The 24,729-nt window shown below is 41.1% G+C and overlaps 1 protein-coding gene across 12 annotated transcripts in view; it reads right to left on the reverse strand.

The window, feature by feature from the left end:
• The window catches only part of DLGAP1 (DLG associated protein 1), a 282,912-nt gene that overhangs the window by 64,805 nt on the left and 193,378 nt on the right, over positions 1-24,729 (reverse strand). For 11 of the 12 annotated variants that reach the window (XM_081918049.1, XM_081918042.1, XM_081918041.1 and 8 more), the window contains 2 exons: positions 17,644-17,858; positions 955-1,132 (listed from right to left, as the gene is read on the reverse strand). In XM_081918049.1, coding sequence (XP_081774175.1) covers positions 955-1,132; positions 17,644-17,858 — 393 coding nt within the window. Of the gene's footprint in view, positions 1-954; positions 1,133-17,643; positions 17,859-23,847; positions 23,950-24,729 lie in introns of those variants that run through there. The other variant, XM_081918044.1, reaches the window with a different exon arrangement.

Raw genomic sequence — 24,729 nt, forward strand, 5'->3', positions numbered from 1 at the left:
TCACTCCATGGCTGAAACGGTTCATTTTTACTTGTAAAGTTGGCCACACTTACTCACGCAGCCAGTGTTGCATTAACCTTGGTTGTTGTTGTTTTTAGAAACAGTAACTGTGGGAATATTTGTGACATCACTGCCCATTCAGCTAATGTGAGAGACTGAACAGATCCATGTGTGGAAATTTTTCACTTTATATTATACTGATCAAACATGCATGCAAATCATGCACCAGTCTTGAAATGGGCTACAAATGGAATAAAGAAGCAAGTTATCTAAAAGATGAACAAATGGAGGGGGAACCAAATATACCTATTTCCCTGGAGCGCCACTATCTGTGGATTGTCCTGCACTAACTACAAAACTTTTCTTCAAAGTGGTTTACTTTTCTTAATACATTCCTACCTTGGATCCCAAACGCCTTGGTACTCGGACGTTTTGGCTCTCAAACACCGCAAACCCGGAAATGAGTGTTCTGGTTGGCGAATGTTCTTTAGAACCCAAACGTCTGATGGGGCTTCTGTGGCTTCTGATTGGCTGAAGGAGCTTCCTGCAGCCAATCAGAAGCCACACTTTGGTTTCCAAACATTTTGGAAGTCAAACAGACTTCTGGAACAGATTCGGTTCAACTTCCAAGGTACGACTGTAGATGTAAATGGCAACTGTGAACATTTCAAAGAAAGTAAAGGGGGAAATAGTGAAGGAGCACAATTATGAACTACATTCAGGTGGTGGTTAAACCTGTTTGCTGCCCCTGGTCAACCCACCCATTGAAATCCAGCCTGTTTCTATCAGCATATGCCCATCATGAGGATGGAAAACTGAGGATTTGGTTTTAAACAAGTGTTTTTAAAAAATCTAGCCATGCAATTAATCACATATTTGCTTTCACTTGAGAACTACTCATGCTGGCAACTGATGCCAACCTTGTTTTCTCAGTTTTGCATACATGTCACTCACCTGACTAATAGTGCTCATGGCCCTCATGTAGCTCTCATTCCGGGAACGAAATTTGGGAGAAGTCAGCAGAGCTGCAGGGTCCAGGCTATCCAAACTTCTATTGATTGAAACTTCGCTCACTGCCCTCAAGTAACTGTGGCTTCGGATCTGAAGCTTTGGAGAATGTTCACTAGATATCCTTGAAGGAAAAAGAGCAGGAAGAAGTCATCCCATCATATCTACGTTTCTAACTGCTGATCAGCACTGACAATACTTTGCAACATGAGCGAACGTAGGTTCCAAGCAAAATAATGTACAGCCCCCCAACACACACACACACAGCACACGAAAAAACCCCAAGTATCCTCATGTCATTTATAAATTCAGTACAGTACGGTAGAGGAAGTGGGCTGTTCCAGTTCATTTGCTCAAGTCATCTTCCTTCTAATTCTAAGGACAAGCCTGTCACAACAGCATCATCTGCATTACACTTATTGACAGCACAGTCTAAAGCAAGGCTTCTTGTTGTAATAACCGCCCAAGTGGTTAGTTCCATCATGGCATCTTGACAAGCAGTGCAATAGCATCAGTTTAACACAATGAGACTGCAATAGGTGCCTCTTTTTTTAAGTGAGGGAAGTATAAAAATAAATTGACTTTTAAAAAAGCATTATTTTTTAGTTTTTGAGAAGCGAACTGTATTCAGTGCTTAAAGTGTGATCCATCTTCCTGTGATTTTGATCACTGCTCTGAGGAAATAAAGAGGAGCGCAGTTGCAGAAACAAGTCATGAACCCTTAAAGAATATCATAGAGGCAACTTCCATGGAATTCTGAACTGATGAAATGGAAGGCAGTAGAACTGAGCAGCTAATGAAAACTGTGGCATATTAAGTCAATTCTTGAAGGACATGGGGCAGAAATAGACATTTGGTAGCATATATATATATATATATATGGAATAGCCAATCCTGTGTTTTAGAAACATTATTAATATAAAATATTAATGTTTCTAAAGGCTACACCACGAATACTTGTCTTGCCGAATACCTTTTTATTATTTCTCGGCACTGATGTCTTTCTACGCTTGAAAATAAAAAGTATCCTTTTGCTAAGTTCATGTCAAAAGGCTCGTGGCCTGCTTATCTACCCCCTCACAACAGCAGTCATCAGCACACACCTGCAAAACTTTTGTAGCTATACTTGCATATGAATTGTAGCTTATATAAGATATGCAATGATTTGTACAGGTAGTAGATGAGGTCTTTGCTACTTAGTGATTCATTCTGTTCTTAAATTATGGGATACATCCAAAAAAGAAGAATCAATAAGTACTGGAGATCATCACAATCGCAATCATCATCATTTGATTTGTATGCCACCTTTCCACAGTTAAAACAATGCTCAAGGCGAATATATTCTAAACAAAAGGCGGCTTAAAATATGAAAAGATTTACATAATTGCAAACAGAGCAAAGTAGTCATAAAAATAAATAAAACACATTAAAAACTACAGTGGTACCTTGGGTTAAGAACTTAATTCGTTCTGGAGTTCCGTTCTTAACCTGAAACTGTTCTTAACCTGAGGTATCATTTTAGTTAATGGGGCCTCCCGCTGCCACCGGAGCCCGATTTCTGTTCTCATCCTGAAGCAAAGTTCTTTACCCGAGGTACTATTTCTAGGTTAGCGGAATCTGTAACCTGAAGCATCTGTAACGCGAGGTACCACTGTACATAACCAAACTGAACAATGATACCAGTTATCACAGGTGAAACAACACCCATGACCAAGTAACTTTGTCTGGTAAAAGGTCGCATTAAATGAATGTGATAAGAAACCAATGTGTTTCTTGGGTAGGTTCTTCTGACAAGTATACAAGAGACTGAAGTGGAGGTAATCAATATGCTTCTATCTGCAGGGAAATGTAGAGTACAGATAATTGTGAGAACCAAGTTTTACATGAAAGGGTGAGGTTCTGTATGAGGATGTACTTCCTAGGGAAAACATCAAAGTTGATCGGCACATGCTAATCCAGAGGTAATCCACAGATAGTCCCTAGAGATAGTTACAGATAGGTAGCCGTGTTGGTCTGCTATAGTCAAAACAAAAAAAATTCCTTCCAGTAGCACCTTAAAGACCAACTAAGTTATTTCTTGGTATGAGCTTTCGTGTGCATGCACACTTCTTCAGATACCATTCCTTCCAGTAGCACCTTAAAGACCAACTAAGTTAGTTCTTGGTATGAGCTTTCGTGTGCATGCACACTTCTTCAGATACCATTCCTTCCAGTAGCACCTTAAAGACCAACTAAGCTAGTTCTTGGTATGAGCTTTCGTGTGCATGCACACTTCTTCAGATACCTTCCTTCCAGTAGCACCTTAAAGACCAACTAAGTTAGTTCTTGGTATGAGCTTTCGTGTGCATGCACACTTCTTCAGATACCTATCTGAAGAAGTGTGCATACACACGAAAGCTCATACCAAGAACTAACTTAGTTGGTCTTTAAGGTGCTACTGGAAGGAATTTTTTTTGTTTTCCCTAGAGATAGTTATTACAAAACAATGATCCAGGACCACTGATTGGTTGAGGGTGGAAGGTGCAAACCATCCCAGGAGACTGAAACCTGTCAAGTGCCTTTGAGTGCGGCTCACTCTATTATTTAAACAGAGCCCACCTGCCCTTGAGCCAAGGTAAAGTGAGGTGGCTGTCCTGGGAGGCAGGATCCACAAAGCGGGTGGGCACGTCCAACGTCCAAGGAATGCATTGCCTGCAGGCAGTGCCACACATTCCTTGGAGTCCAGAAATGCCTCCTCAGCTGCATCTCCACTGTCAGTGCAGGCACACCAGCACTACAGTGGCCGGCCTGTGCTGTGGTGGGTTATGGGGAGAGAGGGTGAGATGGCACAGGTGGAAGGCACTACTGCAAGGGATGAGGAGAAGGCTACAGGGAGGGAGGGAGGGAGGGAGGGAGGGAGGGAGGGAGGGGAAAGCAGCTCAGCCTCAATGGATCCTAATTCGGCTCTAGCCTCCTCCCTCAGTTTGCATTGGAAACAAAGCACAGGAAAGAAACGCTGAAATATTAGAAACATTTTTGTTTTTCTTAAAAACTTTTTCTCTGCATCTTGATTAAAACTTGGTAGGGCTGCAAAATGGCAGGCTAAAACTACTGCCCTGTAACTCATTCATCAGTTTTATCCATCTTCCCTATGTTGCAATGGCTTTGTTTTGTTTAGAACGTATTTGGGTGTCATCATGATGGTAGATGGTAGGCTTGGTAGAGCTGCTGCATGGAGGCAGGATAAAGTTCCCACATCCAGCCTGTGGCTATTCGTCACCTGTTGGTCATACCCCATTCACTATTAACAATGGAATTATGGCTGGAAATGACCCAAATATATTCTAAACAAAAAAGGATTGCCACTGGGACAGAGGAAGGATTTAAATCTAAGCAAATTAAATCGCTGATTTAGTTTTTGTTTTAAATCAAGTTTTCCATTTGCAATTCATATATTTCCTGAACAAATATGCATACTAATTGTGCATTTTAAAATGTGCATACTAATCAGTGGCCATGACAAGTAAAAACATGTTTGTTTGCAATGCATTTCAAAAATCATTGATCATTCTGCCCACTTGTCATTTCCGCTACAGAATTATATCTGGTTGGGGAGAAGAGGGGGAATTAATTAATTTCTGTTTGTCTCTCTCTCTTTTCCTGTGCACACATACAAGGATCCAAAGAATTAAGATAGGCACTGTATTATGGAGGTGGTCTGAACACATTTTATCTCTCCTGAAATGAAATCAGAACGCAGAAAATGTATATTCAAACTACTCCCAACTCACTTTAAAATGACTGTCTGCCTTCACCCCAAGAAAATTGTCAAGTAATCATTTGAAGAGCCCAAAACTTTCCAGAAGTGCAGAACTTTCCAGAGCAACAAAAGACACAATAGCTGGAATAAGCCTCAAGTTTACTAGTCATGCTGGCTTCATACAACAGAGTGATCAAATGAACTCTCTTAAGGATTGAGGGAGAAAGTGGGGTGATGTTAAGTGATCAGACCCTCAGCCAATCAATTCAGCAAATATGAGAAGAGGATGCCTATACACAAGAGCTTGACTATGCAAAGGGACTTCTATGGAGGAAGTCTACTTGCATATGTCAATATGTGCACAGGACCCCTTTGCACAGGTGAGGATAATGGTGGCCACCAGTTGCATCAGCGGTGGGACCAGCCCATGTGATGCTGTCTTACATTTTTTTAACATATGGCTGGGTTCATCTGAACCCCCTAACTTTTAGGAGAACCAGTGTGAAAAAGTTGAGCTTGAGAAGATGATTCACACCCAAGCTCATGACTTGAAATCCAGTTAAGGAGAACACTCCTCTAGGAAGAAGTATGTGCAGTATGATGAATATGTATTCCACCGAATCTAATCACTGAACATACTATTCATTGAAGTCCTGCAAGAAAAGAGAGGCTAATGACTGATCCAACACCCAATGAAGGAAGAAATGTAGAGAAGAACCCTGTACAAAGCATTTATGGAACCACCCTTAACATTCAACTAGTATTTTGGTTTTTTTCCCTTACCATATTACTACAGCCACAAATATTTGACTAATTTCTTCAGTAGCTGCTCAATAGTCAAATGTTTAGCCCAAAGCTGAGCCTACAGGGGCATCTAATGTGGATTGTCAAGACGCAACAGCCACAGATATATGCCTGAATAATTCCCTGCTGTGGGTGTCTTTTGTGGGAGCCAATTACAAACATGCTGTCTAAAAGTATCCAGAGAGAAAACTGTTCTTGAAGCAGGAACATCACACTTTTGTTTAACCTTTAAAATCTGTTCTGTCTATCCTCCCTGGAATTGCAAGGGACCATCTGCTCATGTCTTAACTGCTCATCCTTTCAACACTCAGCATGCAGGTCAAACTATGGCAAATGCAGAATATGCCTCACAAGCACTTTAAAGGTATGCAGAAGAGGAGCATACTGTCCTGAATGTAAATAATGTAAACAAACATCTCAAAAGGAATGGCAAGAGTTACAAGGGAGCATTTACATTAAGGGGAAAACTACATGCAACTAAAGGCTGCTTTTTCTCTCCAGAGATGATATATGATATGATATAAAATATAGGGACTTGTATCTTTTATCTCTCAGATAAAAATAGTTTTGGAGAGCTGTCTCCAATATGAAAGAACTCTCTCTCTCTCTCTCTCTCTCTCTCTCTCTCTCTCTCTGATTATCTGGCAGTTAGTACTGCAAACCTTCTGGAATAATATTTTGCTCTGATGCAAATAGTTCTAATATCCAAGGTATAGATTTACAAAATTAAAAAATAAGTTTTGTATCATGTTTTGTATAATGCTATAATTTTGTCAGTAACAAATGAAGGGAAAGGATTAATGGCTGCCAATGACCCTCCTGCAATTTGTACTTGAGGTTAAAGAACCTTCTGAAAGCAATCTATAAACTCCTCTATATGAAAACGTAAGAGATCTTTATCAACCCTCTTGGACCTTGACACAGACTTGTACTACACAGGTAACAACTTGCAACTTACATGCATTTAACTTGTGCACATTCAGCTTTATGCACTTGGCAATTTAAAAAAGGAAAGGGGGCAGGGTTCTGGGAAAAATGACTTTGGCAATTCCACCCAACATTGAAGCTAATGTGTTATGACCATACACAATTTTGGCTTCATACACAATCCCTGGAACATTACCCCTGTGGAAGTTGAGAGTTGCTATTTCACAAGAGAAAAATAAAAGCCCTACATGGAATCACCTTCCTTACGGTTGCATGGGAGATTTCAAGGAGAGACAGGAACAGAAGGGAAACAATTCCCGCCCCCATTTGTACCCCTTTGTTCAAATCAGTCTTCCCACTTCTCTTGTTTTATGCTACCTTCAAAAATACTGTCAATCTAGGTGTATTGCTTCTATTCTTTTTAAGATGTGGCAGATGCTGGGCAAGCAACCTCTGCCTTCTAGTGCTCTTACACTATACAGTGGTACCTCGGGTTAAGTACTTAATTCGTTCCGGAGGTCCGTACTTAACCTGAAACTGTTCTTAACCTGAAGCACCACTTTAGCTAATGGGGCCTTCCGCTGCTGCCGTGCCCCCGCCACACAATTTCTGTTCTCATCCTGAAGCAAAGTTCTTAACCTGAAGCACTATTTCTGGGTTAGCGGAGTCTGTAACCTGAAGCGTATGTAACCTGAAGCGTATGTAATTCGAGGTACCACTGTAATTAACTTTGGTGGATCATTTTATGGAACAAGAAGCTATTAAAGTTGCTTGCAATGAAAAGAACAAAATCCCCCAATATTATTCTCTGTGTGATTTGGTCAGTGGGGGGTGGGGAATGAAACAAGGATCTTCAATATCCCAATCCCTTTGGAGTTACGGTAACTTTTATTTAACAATCCGTACTTTTACAGTTTTCAAGAAGTCTTCCCCAGCCTGATGCCTTTCAGACATGTCAGCTGGGACTGATGGGAGATGTAGTCCATCTGAAGGCTGGGAAAGGCTGCACTAAAGGAAATTATATGGTGGCCATAAAGAAGCTCTTGTATAAAGTGTTATTTCAGCATTTAATTAAGCATTTAATGTATTTATTTCAAGTAACATTTTGTAAAGTATATCTGATACCACTAAGAAAAAAATATTATTCAATCTTCTTGGCAACATGAGGAAGATAAAAACCCAAGTTTTTATTGCTTGGAGCACTACAAAAACCTGCAAATATACTTGACCAGAGATCACAGAGCAGGCCAATTTCCAAAATCATTGTCTATATAATGCCTTAGAGAGTCTGTACTGAATGATACCCATGCTCTCTTCAAACAAAAATTTTTAATGTCCCACTGCTAAAAAAATCGCTACTTATTCATCTATTGTTTTGGTGTGCCTTAATAATTCAGCTGCATTATTTATGGTATTATTTAGTAATTATTTAAATATTTTACGTCGATGACAAATGCCATTTTGAAACTTCTCCTGAAAAACATTGTATTTGTTGAAGTAAAAAAGAAACAGCCCGGAACCAAAAATTATCTCAGCATACTAGGGGGAAATGTCACTTCAGTTTTAATTTGGGGAGGAATGAAAGCAAGATGCATGAGGTCCTGGGAGTTATTTTACACTTGCAATTCTTCAATTTTGCCAAACAAAAGATCACAAGAAGATTCTGAATTATTACTGAAAGGGGAGTTTGGCAGGCAAGCGCCTAATTAACACAGACTTCATTATCACTATTTTTGGTGTGAAAATAATAATAATAATAATAATAATAATAATAATAATAATAATAATAATGTCCTTGAACTTAATTCCAGGATTGTTTGCAGGGTAGTATTCCTCACAGGGTAAAGGTGAGCATGCATTAAGACATTATTCAAAATTGCATCAAAGCAAAATATTATTGCTGAAGATTTGCAGTGCTACCTGACAGATATGCAGAGAGAGAGAGAGAGAGAGAGAGAGAGAGAGAGAGGTAGAGTTCTTTCATATTAGTGACAGCTCTCAAAACATGTAAAGTACAGAGAGCTTCCCTGTCACCCTGCTGAGTAAAAAACAAACATGGCTGCCAATCTGGTTTCATTAAAATAAAAAAGAGGTTTCAGGGATTGTTCTGGACAAGGCTGCAAGCGCTCACAGATGACAAAATCAATTAAAATTAGCTGGACTCTGTGGACTCCCATAGGCATAGCTTTGGGATCACAAGCAATAGCCTTACCAGGTATTATGGTATGTCAGGATAATAGCCCTGACAACCGAAGATTATTTACAGTTTCATTTCTTTTCAAAGCCAGTTTTAAAATCCTTTAAACAACCAATAATATTTTTGTTTTTTGTGATCTTTGTTTAGCAATATCAAGGAATTTTCTAGTTTGTATATGAAGTGGGTGTTTACACTACTGGATAACACCCACTTCATATACAAACTAGAAAATTCTTGAATATTTTTAAAAACTCTTTTAAAAAAGCAAATACTGTAACAAATACTCTGCAAAGAATATAAATGTATTACAGTGCTTGAAAATTAATACTGTGCCTGCTGCTATGGTTGCAAATCAGAAAAATAATGGTTGCTAATCAGAAAAATACATTTATGATCAGATAATGTTTTCAGCGCAGCCACCAATGCTTCAGCCATGTAAAAATGTTAGAAATCAAAATTTCTAGCATCCTGTTTTCTTGGATCTCAGCTGACTTCTTGATCTCATTCTATATCTGCATATTGTTACAGATCTGTGGGTGCTAAATGCTTGGGTTTAATAAATGTTCAGATTTAATTGGTATGTTAGGACTTGTAATAGCTCATGTGGATTTGAGATGTGGGTTAGCTACTGTTAATATGTGAATAACCTAGGCACACATCCTGGGTTGTGTGTTGGACATTATAATCCCAAGGAATCAACAAGTGTAGCAGCTAATTAACTCAGGTAAGTTCCTCGTGAGGTGACCCCTTCGAGATAAGCCATTTTGTTGTTGTTTAGTCGTTTAGTCGTGTCCAGGCTCTTCGTGACCCCATGGACCAGAGCACGCCAGGTACTCCTGTCTTCCACTGCCTCCCGCAGTTTGGTCAGACTCATGTTTGTGGCTTCGGGAACACTGTCCAACCATCTCGTCCTCTGTCATCCCCTTCTCCTTGTGCCCTCAATCTTTCCCAACATCAGGGTCTTTTCCAGGGAGTCTTCTCTTCTCATGAGGTGGCCAAAGTATTGGAGCCTCAGCTTCACAATCTGTCCTTCCAGTGAACACTCAGGGCTGATTTCCTTAAGAATGGATGCGTTTGATCTTCTTGCAGTCCATGGGACTCTCAAGAGTCTCCTCCAGCACCATAATTCAAAAGCATCAATTCTTCGGCGATCAGCCTTCTTTATGGTCCAGCTCTCACTTCCATACATCACTACTGGGAAAACCATGGCTTTAACTATACGGACCTTTGTTGGCAAGGTGATGTCTCTGCTTTTTAAGATGCTGTGTAGGTTTGCCATCGCCTTTCTCCCAAGGAGCAGGCGTCTTTTAATTTCGTGACTGCTGTCACCATCTGCAGTTATCATGGAGCCCAAGAAAGTAAAATCTCTCACTGCCTCCATTTCTTCCCCTTCTATTTGCCAGGAGGTGATGGGACCAGTGGTCATGATCTTTGTTTTTTTGATGTTGAGCTTCAGACCATATTTTGCGCTCTCCTCTTTCACCCTCATTAAAAGGTTCTTTAATTCCTCTTCACTTTCTGCTATCAAGGTTGTGTCATCTGCATATCTGAGGTTGTTGATATTTCTTCCGGAGATCTTAATTTCGGCTTGGGATTCATCCAGGCCAGCCTTTCGCATGATGAATTCTGCATATAAGTTAAATAACCAGGGAGACAGTATACAGCCTTGCCGTACTCCTTTCCCAATTTTGAACCAATTAGTTGTTCCATATCCAGTTCTAACTGTAGCTTCTTGTCCCACATAGAGATTTCTCAGGAGACAGATGAGGTGATCAGGCACTCCCATTTCTTTAAGAACTTGCCATAGTTTGCTGTGGTCGACACAGTCAATGGCTTTTGCATAGTCAATGAAGCAGAAGTAGATGTCTTTCTGGAACTCTCTAGCTTTCTCCATAATCCAGCACATGTTTGCACTTTGGTCTCTGGTTCCTCTGCCCCTTCGAAATCCAGCTTGCACTTCTGGGAGTTCTCGGTCCACATACTGCTTAAGCCTGCCTTGGAGAATTTTAAGCATAACCTTACTAGCGTGTGAAATGAGTGCAAATGTGCGGTAGTTGGAGCATTCTTTGGCACTGCCCTTCTTGGGGATTGGGATGTAGACTGATCTTCTCCAATCCTCTGGCCACTGCTGAGTTTTCCAAATTTGCTGGCATATTGAGTGTAGCACCTTAACAGCATCATCTTTTAAAATTTTAAATAGTTCAGCTGGAATATCATCACTTCCACAGGCCTTGTTATTAGCAGTGCTTTCTAAGGCCCATTTGACTTCACTCTCCAGGATGTCTGGCTCAAGGTCAGCAACCACACTACCTGGGGTATACGAGATATCCATTTCTTTCTGGTATAGTTCCTCTGTGTATTCTTGCCACCTCTTCTTGATGTCTTCTGCTTCTGTTAGGTCCTTTCCACTTTTGTCTTTTATTATGGTAATCTTTGTACGAAATGTTCCTTTCATATCTCCAATTTTCTTGAACAGATCTCTGGTTTTCCCCATTCTATTGTTTTCCTCTATTTCTTTGCATTGCTCGTTTAAGAAGGCCTTCTTGTCTCTCCTTGCTATATTTTTGGAAATCTGCATTCAATTTCCTGTATCTTTCACTATCTCCCTCGCATTTTGCTTGCCTTCTCTCCCCCACTATTTGTAAGGCCTCGTTGGACAGCCACTTTGCTTTCTTGCATTTCCTTTTCATTGGGATGGTTTTAGTTGCTGCCTCCTGTATAATGTTACGAGCCTCCATCCATAGTTCTTCAGGCACTCTGTCCACCAAATCTAAATCCTTAAACCTGTTCCTCACTTCCACTGTGTATTCATAAGGGATTTGACTTAGATTGTATCTTACCAGCCCAGTGGTTTTTCCTATTTTCTTCAGTTTAAAGGCAGTGATCCATGAAGGGGATAAGCCATTTAGGCAACACAAAGGGATGAAAAGGGCAAATCTCATTTGCAAATGTATTGGTTTCCTCCCTCTCTAAGGGCTAAGTGTGAATAGGTGCGACAAGCTAATCCACTCTAGTAATGAGCTCTAGCACATCAAAGAAGGGATATTCCCCTGGGTTAAAAGAGAGACCAGAATTTAGGCTAGCGCAGAAGCTATGGGGTTAGGGCTGGGGTAATATAACCAGCAAGCACAGAGGGAACCATTATGGTGGGTTGTGCCCTGCAGTGCAAGAGAGGTTGCAGAGAAAGAATGGTGCTGGGCTTATTGTTGCCGCCATGATTTCCTCCACTGAAAGCTCCAGGTTGTATATATGTGTAAATAAGCCATATATCAGAAAGACACTAGCCTCTGCATAATTTTTCAAAGGAAACACTAACCCTCGGTCGCATGCCTGCCACCTCTATAATTTCATCCAGCTGCTAGGGAGATATTGGGGTGGCTTGTAACACTATGTTCATATTTGCTTGGGCAAGTACAGCAGCATCTCCATGGAAATATATACTTCACAATGTATTTCTCACAAGCAGAAGACTGAAGAAGAAGAAGGAAACTCTTGCATTTTCAGAATTTCAATAATGCATAAATGAGCAGGGGTCTTGAATGCTACGCGGCCTATGCCTCACTGCCTCAAGAAGCCCTGCCCACAGCCACAGCCTGCTTAAAGATCTCCCTGCCCAACCCTTTTAGCTAATTGCTAGAGAGATGGTGGCAGTAGAAACAGAGGATTCCTATTCACTTGGCCCTGCAGCCTCTGCTACCCACTACCCCCCCCAAGCCAACTAGTAAGCATAGGGATTTTGGCAGCCATGCTTTCCCCTCCTGATGGATTCATGAACATTTTTAGTCAGGCTGCTAAATTGGAAGTTTCTCTCCAACTTACACTAGGCCCTGCAAATCCTAAAGAAGCCCTCCTTATACCATTGGCTCACCTAAGATTTTTTTTTAATGGGTTCTGCCACACACCTTAACCTAATGCTAACACCAAACATAGCATCCATTTCTTGAGCACCTTGCCAAAGTGGGGGGGCATCTGCCACTGGGTGATGATCATTTATAATCATGGGTCCAGTGAGGTCTTCCTTAAGGAGAATTCTTTGGGGGGAGGCATGTACAGTACATTAAATGTACTGCATAATATGTATGCAGCCCATGTCTTTTCAGATGGTCTGTTGGCAACCAATCTGTTGCCTTTTGCATAATTATCAAGAATTCTTTTGACTGACTACTAGGTGAAAACAATATAGTTCTGGTCTTTGTTCATTGTGTTGAAGAAGGCATTAGTAGCCATGATTCCCCCCTAAAGTGTGTTGATTTTGTGGGATGGCTTTTAATGGGTAGGACAGGATATATTAACTGTAATTTATCCCTCCAGGAACCCATGTGTGTGGGTTGAACAGAGTTTCAAAATTCCATCCTTGGAAGCAAAATTAAAAACATAGGAATTAGGTTGTAAAACCTTGTTTTGAGCAAGTCCGGCTATGAATTAAACTGGCTTCTGCCTTCTTACCCCACTTCACAAAGAATCAGACAACAGCCTGGGAAGTAAGTGTAAAAATATGACTTAAAGGTAAAGATAAAGGTACCCCTGCCCGTACGGGCCAGTCTTGACAGACTCTAGGGTTGTGCGCTCATCTCACTCTATAGGCCGGGAGCCAGCACTGTCTGCAGACACTTCCGGGTCACGTGGCCAGCGTGACAAGGTGCATCTGGCGAGCCAGCGCAGCACACGGAACACCGTTTACCTTCCTGCTAGTAAGCGGTCCCTATTTATCTACTTGCACCCGGGGGTGCTTTCGAACTGCTAGGTTGGCAGGCACTGGGACCGAACGGCGGGAGCGCACCCCGCAGTGGGGATTCGAACCGCCGACCTTTCGATTGGCAAGTCCTAGGTGCTGAGGCTTTTACCCACAGCGCCACCCGTGTCCCTTAAAAATATGACTTACTTACTTATAATCTTGCATTGCTCCACAGCCATGACAGCAGTAAAAACCATGCAGGTAAAATACTTATATTAACAGTGTAACAAACGTCAGGTATGTGCCTAAAGCTGGAGCAAGTCTACATCCAGTGCTGATCAAAGGAAGAGAGAGAGGAACAGGAAGTACTCTACAGTGGTACCTCTAGTTGCGAACGGGATTCGTTCCGGAGGCCCATTCACAATGTGAAAAGCCTGCAACCTGAAGTGCCATATCTGCACAGGTGCGATTTGGTGTTTGTGCACATGCGTGAAGCACGATTTAGTGCTACTGCGCATGCATGAGTGGCGAAACCCGTAAGCAACCCTTTCCGGTACTTCCGGGTTGCTGCGGGACGCAACCTGAAAAAAAGTAACATGAAGCAAACATAACATGAGGTATGACTGTACCCTCCTTCCTCTCCAGAAGAGGAGGGGAAATTACGTCACACGGAGCCCTCTATGCCAACTGGATTTCTATGGTCTGAATACCTGCCTATCAGAAATACAGCTCTGTGGACTTAGACCCTTCTCATGCTAACTAGCAAGTATATAAATTTCTTAGGTTTGGCTGCTAATCTCCCACAGATTTTTATGTTACCCCTATAAATTTGTATATATTAATAAAGAGTGCCTTTTTTAAGGAAATAGTTTCGGACATAATTTTGTTAATGCTGGTTAACATGCTTTGCTCTTCTATTTATATAATGAACCCCCCCACCAAGGTACTGTAACTAATTTTTTAATCCTGGACAGATTTTTTTTCCAAATCAATTTTAATTATAACAGCTTTCTTGTTTGAAAAACATTTAAAAAACACCACCACAGGCAAATTCTGCCAGCCGAAAGAAAGAAACAACTTCTCATTTCCTAGTAGGATAATAGGAGCAGAGCAGCGGAGGTGTGGATTTCATGATCAGAGCAAGCTGTGTTTTATTCAGAATTTTAACCACAACGTTCAAAATGTGTTCTTTAACCACATGGAAACGATGGCATGGTGAACAGCTTGTAGGAGGGAGATTGTGAGGTAGGATTAGAAAGGGATGGGGGTGAAATTCAGGAGAAACAGCCTCTCCTTATATAAGTTGACTATTGCAGAGCTCTGATTTTATATTTCGCTACTCATATATAAAGCAGCAACAATACAGAAATTTTCCGTTTCCCCGCCATTCCCCCAAAAAAGAATGAACAAGAAGAACAACTGGATGGGTGGGAAAGCATGACATTTAGTACCTTTATGGGGCAGAAATTACTGTAAGAGCTGTAATTACTGTTCCTACAGTGGATGAAAAAAAATATGAAAAAAATGTGGGTTCTTTACTTATGGCTTAATTATTTTTTTTTTTAAGTATTAAAAGGACAGAGAGGGCAGTGTACAATAAAACACTTCCCATCGAAAGTCTTACAGTAATTATACTTGTAATATATCTAATACAGTGACTTCTAACTGGGAAAGTAAGATCCAACCCCAGTGGATTTAGGAAGTTCTGTGAACAAATGATAAGAATTATGCATGATTTGTCCCCTCTTTTGAGATCAAGAAAGGATGCTCCATTTGTGTGTGGCAGAATCTTCTCAATGGAAGCCTAACTCATAAGGAATGAGAACCAGAAAAAGCATTCAAGTCCAAACAGAGTATAGAACATGAGTCGGAAAACTAAGGCCTGGGGGCTGGATCTGGCCCACGGACGGTCCAGGAATCGCCGCATGGATTGGCGTGGGGATTCTGATTGTTTGGGCTGCACCATTTCTTCCCCCCTCTCACTCACACACACCACGGCGGCGTCTCCTCCCTCCCTCCTCCTGGCTTCTCCTCGCCCTGCCTAGAGGAGGAAGGGGGCTGGACTTTGTTGAGCCACGGTTGGCTGACTGCCATTTTAAGCAGCCCCTTTCCGGAGCCAGCCCTTTTGCGCTGCTCATTGTCCCGCTGCCGCCAGCCCCTGCCGCTCGCAAGGCACAGGTAAGCAGCCACCGGGGCTCATCCAGTGCTGTGGAGAAGGGAGAGGAGAGTCGGGGGGGATTCCCCCCCCCCCAATATAGTCCAGCCCTCCACAAGGTCTGAGGGACAGTGGACCCCTGCGGAAAAGGTTTGCTGACCCCTGGACTACAGAATATAAGGTTTCTGGAAGTATTCCCTCTACGCTCATAGCTGCAGAGTATAGCTGTTCAGCACAGCCATCTTTCCTAGAATCTATTCTGGGCACCATGTGCTTCACTGTTTGACAATGGCAAACTATAAATTAAACAAACAAGCACACTTTTATTAACCTGAGGCTTGCTGATAGAACAACTTGTCACTGTTTCTGGGAAAGACAATTCACCTACTATAGGACTTGTTTAACCAGCAAACTACTTTATTTTAAACAGTAGAGTAGGTATATCGTGGAACACTGAAGAACACAGATCATATCATGTTACTGTGAGATTATATAATTGTGATAACACAAGGATTTTGCATCTACCTTTTTGCTGGGCATTTTTGATTACCATCTTTTTCAAAATGGACAACTTTTTGCCATGCATAATGACCTGAATAATATTCTGCTTTACTCTGTTTTGGGAGAATACCCAACCTGAAACAGTGCAGAGCCTTATGGCATGCTTCTTAATCATTAGGTAGAGTGAGGAGGTCAAAGAGGTGCTGGAAGCCATCCATCCAGACTGTGCCCCCTAAGCTAGTCTCTGCCCTCAGGAAGATGTTGTCTTGTTGCTAATGTTGAAATAAGTTTCAAATGCCAATCTGATCAGCTTCTGTACCTGGAATGCAGGGAAGGGATCTTGTCCGTTGCCCGAGGCAGCAAAATGTCTCAGGTCAGCCATGCCCAAGGAAATAGACAGCTGTCAGCAAGCAGCTACCTTAACTCACACAGCACAAACTAGAGAAACAAGGTTAGCAGTATAAGGCATGAAAGCCAAATTTAGCTTCCTAAAGTTTCCTCCTCAGTGGGCTGATTCACCATGGGCTGATTCACTTCAGTCTCATGGTGAAAAGAGGAAAAAGCTGGGATAATCTGAATGTACAGGCCTTGTCTTGCTTAAATTCCTCCTACCAGAAGAGGGAAGCTGATCATCCTGAACATTTGTCTCTAGGGTCAAGGGTACAACAGTTTTTTTTAAAGTATTTTTTAAAGTGCTTCTGCCTACAGCCTACGTTAAACCTAAAATGTGAAGTGTTAATTTTATTCATTTATAAAACGAGCTCAAGTGGATCCTTTGAGGCAGCTTACAGTCACAAACTGAAAACATAATGCAGCCATCTACAAACATAACAGAGCAACATAGGGGAAGATTAAACCATTTCAAAAAGCTATGGAGGGGGCTGTCCACCAGGTCTTTCAAGGTAGGAAATTCTACAGCCTGAGTGCTGCAAAGGCCTCTATCAGCTGCTAAGGCATCTATTCTGATTCCCAGGCAACTGCAGTGCACAGCAAAGCCTTGGACAAATGATAACAGTATAAAAATGCAAACACAATTGAACCAACCTGTATATCATTTATGTGACTTATCAAGGCGCTGTGATTTGATGTAACCAAGCTGGGTGCACATACACAACATATACTATAACACCCAAGGAAGAGGCCATTTTATCGGTGGTATGCTGCTGTCTAACAGGCCTAGAATACATAGGATTAGGTCTAATTTCACATTCCTTACTCATGCTAAGTTCTGCTAGAATAATAGTAGAAATGGTATTGAAGGGTTTCAGAATGTGGCAGACACCACCTCCCTACCTCTGCAAGGTATTATGACACCTAGTCTGAAATATACTGAAACGTACAGTATTGGTAAGGCAGGCATACCAACACATAGTTGGAACACCATAGTTGATACCTCCTACTCACATGGGTGTAGCCAAGACTTTTTTTGGGGGGGGGGCAGAACTGACATGATTGGTCAGTTAGTTAAATATTTCTACTGTTTTACTTTATCTGGGGGGACAGCTTCCCCCCGTCCCCCCCCCTTGGCTATGCCCATGCCTACTCAATCCCTATTTGCTAGTGCAGAAATGTTATTGAATTGGTCATAGTTTGACTTTCACTATTGTTAATAATGGTTCTTTCTTAAAATGTCTCACTTGAGAGTGGTGAGTTCTGTAAGCGATGGCTGGGTGGCCTTGAGATAACTCTCCCTTCGTGCAGCAATCTTTGGAGATGGCTTTGGGCTCGTGTCCGAGTCCCCACTGTCTTCATCCCCCATGGCTTTGATGTAACTGCCACTACGCATTCGCCGGCATGGGATCTCATCATCTTTGCCATGTGGAGTATACCCAGACCATTCATCTTGAGGAACCTGTAATACACACAAAATGCAATGATTTTTAAAAAAATTCCTTCATGTAATATAAATGGATTTTTTAAAATTTTGAAATAAAGTTAAAAAGACAGGCAACAAAAAGGAAGAGCACACCTAACAGTATATCAAGTTAACTAATTTAGGGAAGAAAGAGAACTGACTACAGCCCTTAATATATCATGATGGAGCTTGTGCAGCATTTAGAGCAAAACTAAAGAGAAGCACACTAAATATGGAGTATTCACTTGTAGAAATAATGCAGCCAAATAATATTAAGGGAAAAATGTACATATAAGCAGTTGTATATAATTGGAAAATGATCAAATGCTTGAAGTGCCTTCACATAGGAAAAAAACGAAAACAATCCAGAAACCCTGGCATTGTAACATCTTTAAAAACTGAGAGCAAGTTTATTTATATGACTCTACTGCTCTTTAGAAGGTTGTTTGGGAGTCCTCTAATTGTGTGCTCTACATGACTGCTGTTGTAAACAATTGCTTCAGAAGGTCTTTATGCAGGAATCCCATGTAATTAGACCCAAAATGATAAAGAAGCATAGTTTTATTAGAAATTAAAGGGAATATGGAGAAATTCCTCCCGGTAAAAAACAACCATGCACTGTTGGACATTCCCACCAAAAGTGAAAGTACGAACATATCTAGCCACATACCCTTCCAACAATACTGATGGTAGTTATATATATTGGATGAAGCCTTGCAGGGCTAATGTAGCACTTACTGACAACCTTGTACTGCTCTTCCTTCGTATTTTTATTGTTTGACTTGGCTGCAAAATAGGTCCAGATACAACACCATCTTATTCCAAAGATTCACTCAAGTCATTTCCCTATGCTCCCACATAGGGTGGATTGTCATCTGCAAACGGCATTTGGAGGGTATTATAAATAGATTATGTCAGAGCTTTAGCTGAAGAAACAGCAGCTTCTGGGAAGGATTCAAAAGAAGTGAGTGGGTGCTTGGTTGCCTGCTGGATACGAGTCTAGCTAAGAAAGTGACGTAATTGCAGGTACTGCTACAAAGACAGAGAAAATTGGCTAAGCTTTTCTCAAGACCTGTATAGGAGAGATTTCCCTTTATCCAATAAATCAAACAATCCTTATCCTCTCACAACTATTCAAGTGTGACGCACTTGGAGACTGTTGTGAGCTGCATGGGATGATGCAGAACTGACATTAGCAGAGATAATTCCTCTTCTTTCTCGGTTTATAACAAAATTCGGTCATATTGAAAGAAGAGCTACTTTGTATGCAAGGGGAGTGCTTGCAAAATATAGGCCCAGTTTGCAAATAGTGCTAAACCAAACCATGGCTTAACACAAATGAGCAAATGTGTGGGTGCTTCCTCCAGTCCTGCTGCTGCTCTGTCTGGGTCTATGCCACGGTTTGGCTTAGCGTCATGTCGAAACCAGGGCTCATGAGCCAGGCAGCACTGGGTAGCACAGTGGCAGGGGTATGGGAACGTGCTGCAGCAGCAATCCTAAGTCCAGAAATCTACATGTTTGCTCATTGTGCTAAGCCATGGTTTGGCTTAGTGTTACCTGTAAACTGTAAATGTTACAGTTCTGGATGCACTGAAAAAACTCTGGACTGTTCTTTGGAATTATAGAACATGCAATTCTTGTACAATATGACTCTCCAATACATGTGTGGAAGACTTCCTTAAAAAACAAAAGAACTGAGTAGCCGCAGCTTTCATTAGCCAGTTCTTACATGGAGATTTATAATGCTTTTTACACAAAATAGTTAATTTATAAAAATTTTGGTTAAGCAGATAAGATATGAAGATTCTAGTAATCCAAAAGCTACATCAGTCTGGCATTCCAATATCTTAGCTGCTGCTTCTATCAGCCAGGAACCACTTCACAATCTTGGAGAGGCTATGGAGAGGCAATAGGATGCTCCCTTGCAGCTGTAGCCATCACCACCTCCATTGTCAGGGAGAAGCGCCGGCTCATCCTCCTGCTGTACTCAGCATCAGCGGCGCTGGTGGAGGAAACAGGGACATTCCTGGATCAAATCAGAAGCTGGGATGGCTTTTGTAACTCTGGGACTGTCCCTGAAAAATCAGGACACTTGGAGGGTATGCATTTCTTTCTTCTCACACGTTTTCAGCTTACAAGGCAACTTAAGCAAACTCTTGGTAGTTCACAAAGAAAATATGCTACTTCATCTTTTGATCAGAGGGCAGGAGAAAGGTAAGCAAAGAAGTCCTTGTGCCAATCAACATTCAGTCACTTCTGTGCTAACCCTTTGAGACAACATTAGACTATTTTATCTGTTGTTGTTGTTGTTGTTGTTGTTTACTTTTCCAAGAATCCCAAAATGAGCAGCAGTAGAAACATCAACACATCTTTGTTTCCTCTAACTTGTATTTTACAGTTATCTGATTTACACTGCTGGGATCAGTGGCGTAGTGTGGGTTGTCAGCACCCGGGGCAAAGCAAGTAATTTGCACCCCCTAACCCGTGGATTTGCGCCCCCAACCCATGGATTTGCGCCCCCTAACCCTAACCCCCAGATGTTGTGCCCGGTGCGGCCAGCCCCCCCTGCACCCCCCACGCTACGCCACTGGCTGGGATTAAAGCAACAACACGTGCAATAAACTACCCGAAGCAGGGGTGGGGGAAGACAGACAGAAAGGAAACCTGTTTTTCCTCCTCTCTGATTCCTTCTCCTTCAGGAACTACTTGCTGGTAAAGTAGATTACCTCCTTTCAGGCTTTTACTTCCTTAGGTTATATGCACATTAATGCTCTTAAAAACCTGTACCAAACCTCTCAAATGTTATGCTATTCTTTCATTATTAGTAAAGCTGGGTTTGTTTTATATTTAGCAAAAAAGATAGGATCATAGAAGTTGGAAGGGATTCTAAGGATAATCTAGTCCAACCCCCTGCAATGTAAGAATACGCAGCTGTCCCATACAGGGATCAAACTTGCAACTTTGTCATCAGCATCAGCATCCTCTAACCAATTGAGCTATCTATATTTAGCCTTTAAGTTTTAGTTATGTCTCAAGAACAACAGACGAAGTCTAATAAAGGCAGAGGGTCTTCTTGGTAGTCACGCCCGCCCTATAGAACACCCTCCCATCAGATGTCAAGGAAATAAACAACTATCTGACTTTTAGAAGACTTCTGAAGGCAGCCCTGTTCAGAGAAGTTTTTAATGTTTGATTTCGTATTGTGTTTTAATTTGTTGGAAGCTGCCCAGAGTAGCTGGGGGAACCCAGTCAGATGAGTGGCATATTAATGATTAAAAATGATGATGATGATAAGTCCAAACTTATGTCAATAGTTTTGTTTATGGGGGGGGGGGGGCTAAAAAGCAGGTTTGGCTTAGCAGACAAGCAATGTCACCATTCTGGACTTTCGTTGCTTTAAACTCTGGGCGTATGCAAAGGAAGGATGTTATCATGCACATGAAGAGGAAAATATTGAGACAAACTTGGGTTTTGGCTATATTACTTTCACAATCCAGTGGCATTCTAGAGCCTTTGGTATAGGACAGTGTTTCATCATTCCATGTGCATAAAAAGGTAGCTGTGTCTCAGTACCAATTTGGAGAAGGCAATTTGTGTGGAGAAGCCAACTGAGGAGAAGTCCTAGCAGAACCAAGAAGACCAAGAAAACCAATTGGAAATGGATTACAATTCAAAAAAGGATTACATTTCAGAGAAGAAAGATATATTTGCAGTTTTCACTGTCCTCCCTATTTTTGCTTGTTACAGGATCCCTCGCCTGGGTCCTTGGTCTGTGTACTTCTTTGAGAATACATTTTGTGTGTGTACTCTATGAAGAAAGGTTTATTGGTAGGATTATTCCTTCATTCCAATTTCTATTCCTCATTTCCAGGGTTATTAATTAGGGAGACAGCACCCTTGCTGTAACATTTGGTCAGTAAATAAAGCTTTGAACCCTTATTTCTCTGGCATTCTTGCTTTCCCTTTTTGCAAAGAAAGGATCCTGAGCCAAGTGTCTCAAACCTGGTCAACCTCACAACCCAATTCCACTACAAACTGGGTCTGTAACAGCATGTGCTAGTAGTGTTAACCTATTGGCTCCATCTTGGCCATAGGTAAAACCTATACTCAGAATGGCTGTGTCTGTCATGAGATACCTTGCCTTTTTATCCTTTCAACCAGAAGTCACACCAGATGGTTTCTGTACACGGCTGCAATTTATTTACCAAACTCCAACATACACAGTAGCTACCTGGACCAAATGTGGACTGTTCCAAAATAAAGCAGAGAGTATGGACAGCAAGGGATGGGATTTGTTTGTGGACAGCTCTCAGTTTCAGTTGGTTTTGAAAAAGCCCTGAGGGCAAAATCATGAAACCAAAGGTTGCTAATGAAAACCACTGCTCAGGCTTTATAAGCCAGGCCCACAACACTGGAGAGCAGAAATAATGGGAAATGGGGATGTATAGAGGCCCAGCAGGCAATGCACTCGGAATGGCTGTGTTTAATTCTGGTCTGAATGAAAAGCAGATAAGCCTGCAAAAGAGGAGACATGCAGGGCCTCAGCCCTACAAAAGTGGGTGGATGAATCCACCCATCAGCTGATTGTCAGGAATCACCAGCTTCTTTACACTACCTGAACCCTGTAGAATGGCATGGAAAATGGCCCCTATGTTCCCCTTCAGTTTTATGGATTCCTATGAGGATACCCCTTCAAACAATAATAAAGGCTAGTAGCTAGAAGCTATTGGCCCCTAACCAATGTAACATGGTTACAGCAGCCAGCTGTTGGATGTATCTGTACACCCCCCTCACAAACTCAGCTCTGTGATTGTTACACAACAGAACACAGATCCTTCTAAAATAGGCTACTGTGAGCAAATTATGGATTGTATTGTACATCTGTTGTTGTTGTTGTCTTTTATTAGCAGGTCCTGGTCCTGGCTATGACCCTTGACAGACATACCCTGGTTATCACCCTGATACAGGTTAATTAAAGGAGTGACTGCTGCAAAACCAATAGACAAATGGGGAAAACAAGCCGCTTAACACTGGCTGAATTTAGGATTCAGTGTGTGTATAACATTTTAACCTACCCTTCTTCCAAAGAGCTCATGGTTTTCACCTCCCATCTTTCATAACAATCATTATGAGATAGATTAGGCTGAGAAAGCATGAATCTGGGTCTTCTTGATTCTAGCTCAACACTCCTATACTAGCTCATTAGAGCAAGAATGAAATTAAAATCAGAGTACATTACAAGAGGGCTATAGTACTGCCGGCAGAAAAAAACAATTAGAAAAAGAGAGAAAAGTAAGGCTAAAAATTAACAGATTAAATAGCTGTATTAAATTTAATCTATTTCAAAAATGAATATTGGCAGCTTTATTAAAATATTCTTTTGATCACTTATTAAATTGTGTTGAGACTATTCCGGTTTTCCCTCAAGAGATCATTAATAGAAATTGATGTGCAGTCTTCTTGTGGTGTTTTCTGACTCATTGCAGAGTTAATGTACTAGCGCATGGTTTAATTCAACCAAAGCATTTAATAGTCCACATTTTCCAAAATAAAAATTGGTCACTTACTGTAAAACCTTTCCCATAGCATACACGTACTGATAAATTTATAATATACTTCACAAGAATGAAAATCGTAAAAGGAATTCTCTACTGCCTGCTCAAATTACCTATTTGGTTTCGTGTTACACACAATAGACAAATTACCATATGAAATACCATCAACAGCCAATGCCTTAATAATATCCCCCAGGGTAAGAAGCATGGACTCATCTTCCACTATTTCATGTTGGTTTAGTGCAGATAAAATCAAATAGTTACCTGAGAACAACAAATACACACACACACACACACACACACACACACACACACTATATGCAAGAGTACATTTAATAAAGTCACATAAATGAAATGTAAAATACATAGCAACGTCTTCTAATACGTTATTTTAAAAAGTTGCCCTAGGCTTATGATAACTATGAGCTTACCTTGTAAGGCGAAAAAGCAAAGAGACTGTCCTTGTGGCAAAATACATTCATTATTCATCTCATTTTTGCTATAGTTTATTGCAGCCGAGAGGATTTAAGCTTCTTTTGGGCTTTGCCGAGGCAAATGTGGGTGAGTTTACAAGTAAACACTAGGTCTGGGGAGGGAGGGAGTGGTTGGCCATCACTCACAATGGGAGACATGTAACCAAAGCTTCCTATTAGTATGCAAATACTTAATGAAATGAAATTACACAAGTGAAGAACAATGCTTAATGACTGCTCTGTGCAGATCTTCAAACTTATGCAATTTGGGATTTCTTAGTTGATCTTATGGCTGCTTTACATACCATTACAACACCATTCATTTGCTGAATTTCACTTGCTATGGTCTTTTATCATGAACATACTGTACATTAATTCAGCGAAATAGAATGGCTACGATTTATGCTTACTGTTAAGACACCAAAAGATCCCAAAGGGACCGAAGAAACATAATGTTAGACATGTGTATTTGGTCACTGTCAAAACAGGAGATTTTAAGTCATGTGAGCCAAGAATTTAAGAAAGCACATGTAAGTGCATGAGCGTGATCACCTTCTGAGAAATAATGAACAGAAATGTCTGACTGATTATAATTACTGTATGATGTGTGCAAGTATGAGGTGCTTCCTATACATTTTAATATCCAAGTTAGCTTTAGTTTTGTCAACCATCACAGGTGATAATCATGTCCTGTAGCACATGCAAGCACTCTTTAGAAGCATATTCAGCATGTTCCCAATTAAAACACATCAACATTTTGAAGTATTTCTAAAATCTGTCATTAACTTTTGTGGAATTTTAATGGTGATCTACTTCAGCTTAGTCAATCTGATTTATAAT

The sequence above is a fragment of the Podarcis melisellensis genome, assembly GCF_964234715.1.
Source record: "Podarcis melisellensis genome assembly, chromosome: 7".
NCBI lineage: Eukaryota > Metazoa > Chordata > Lepidosauria > Squamata > Lacertidae > Podarcis > Podarcis melisellensis.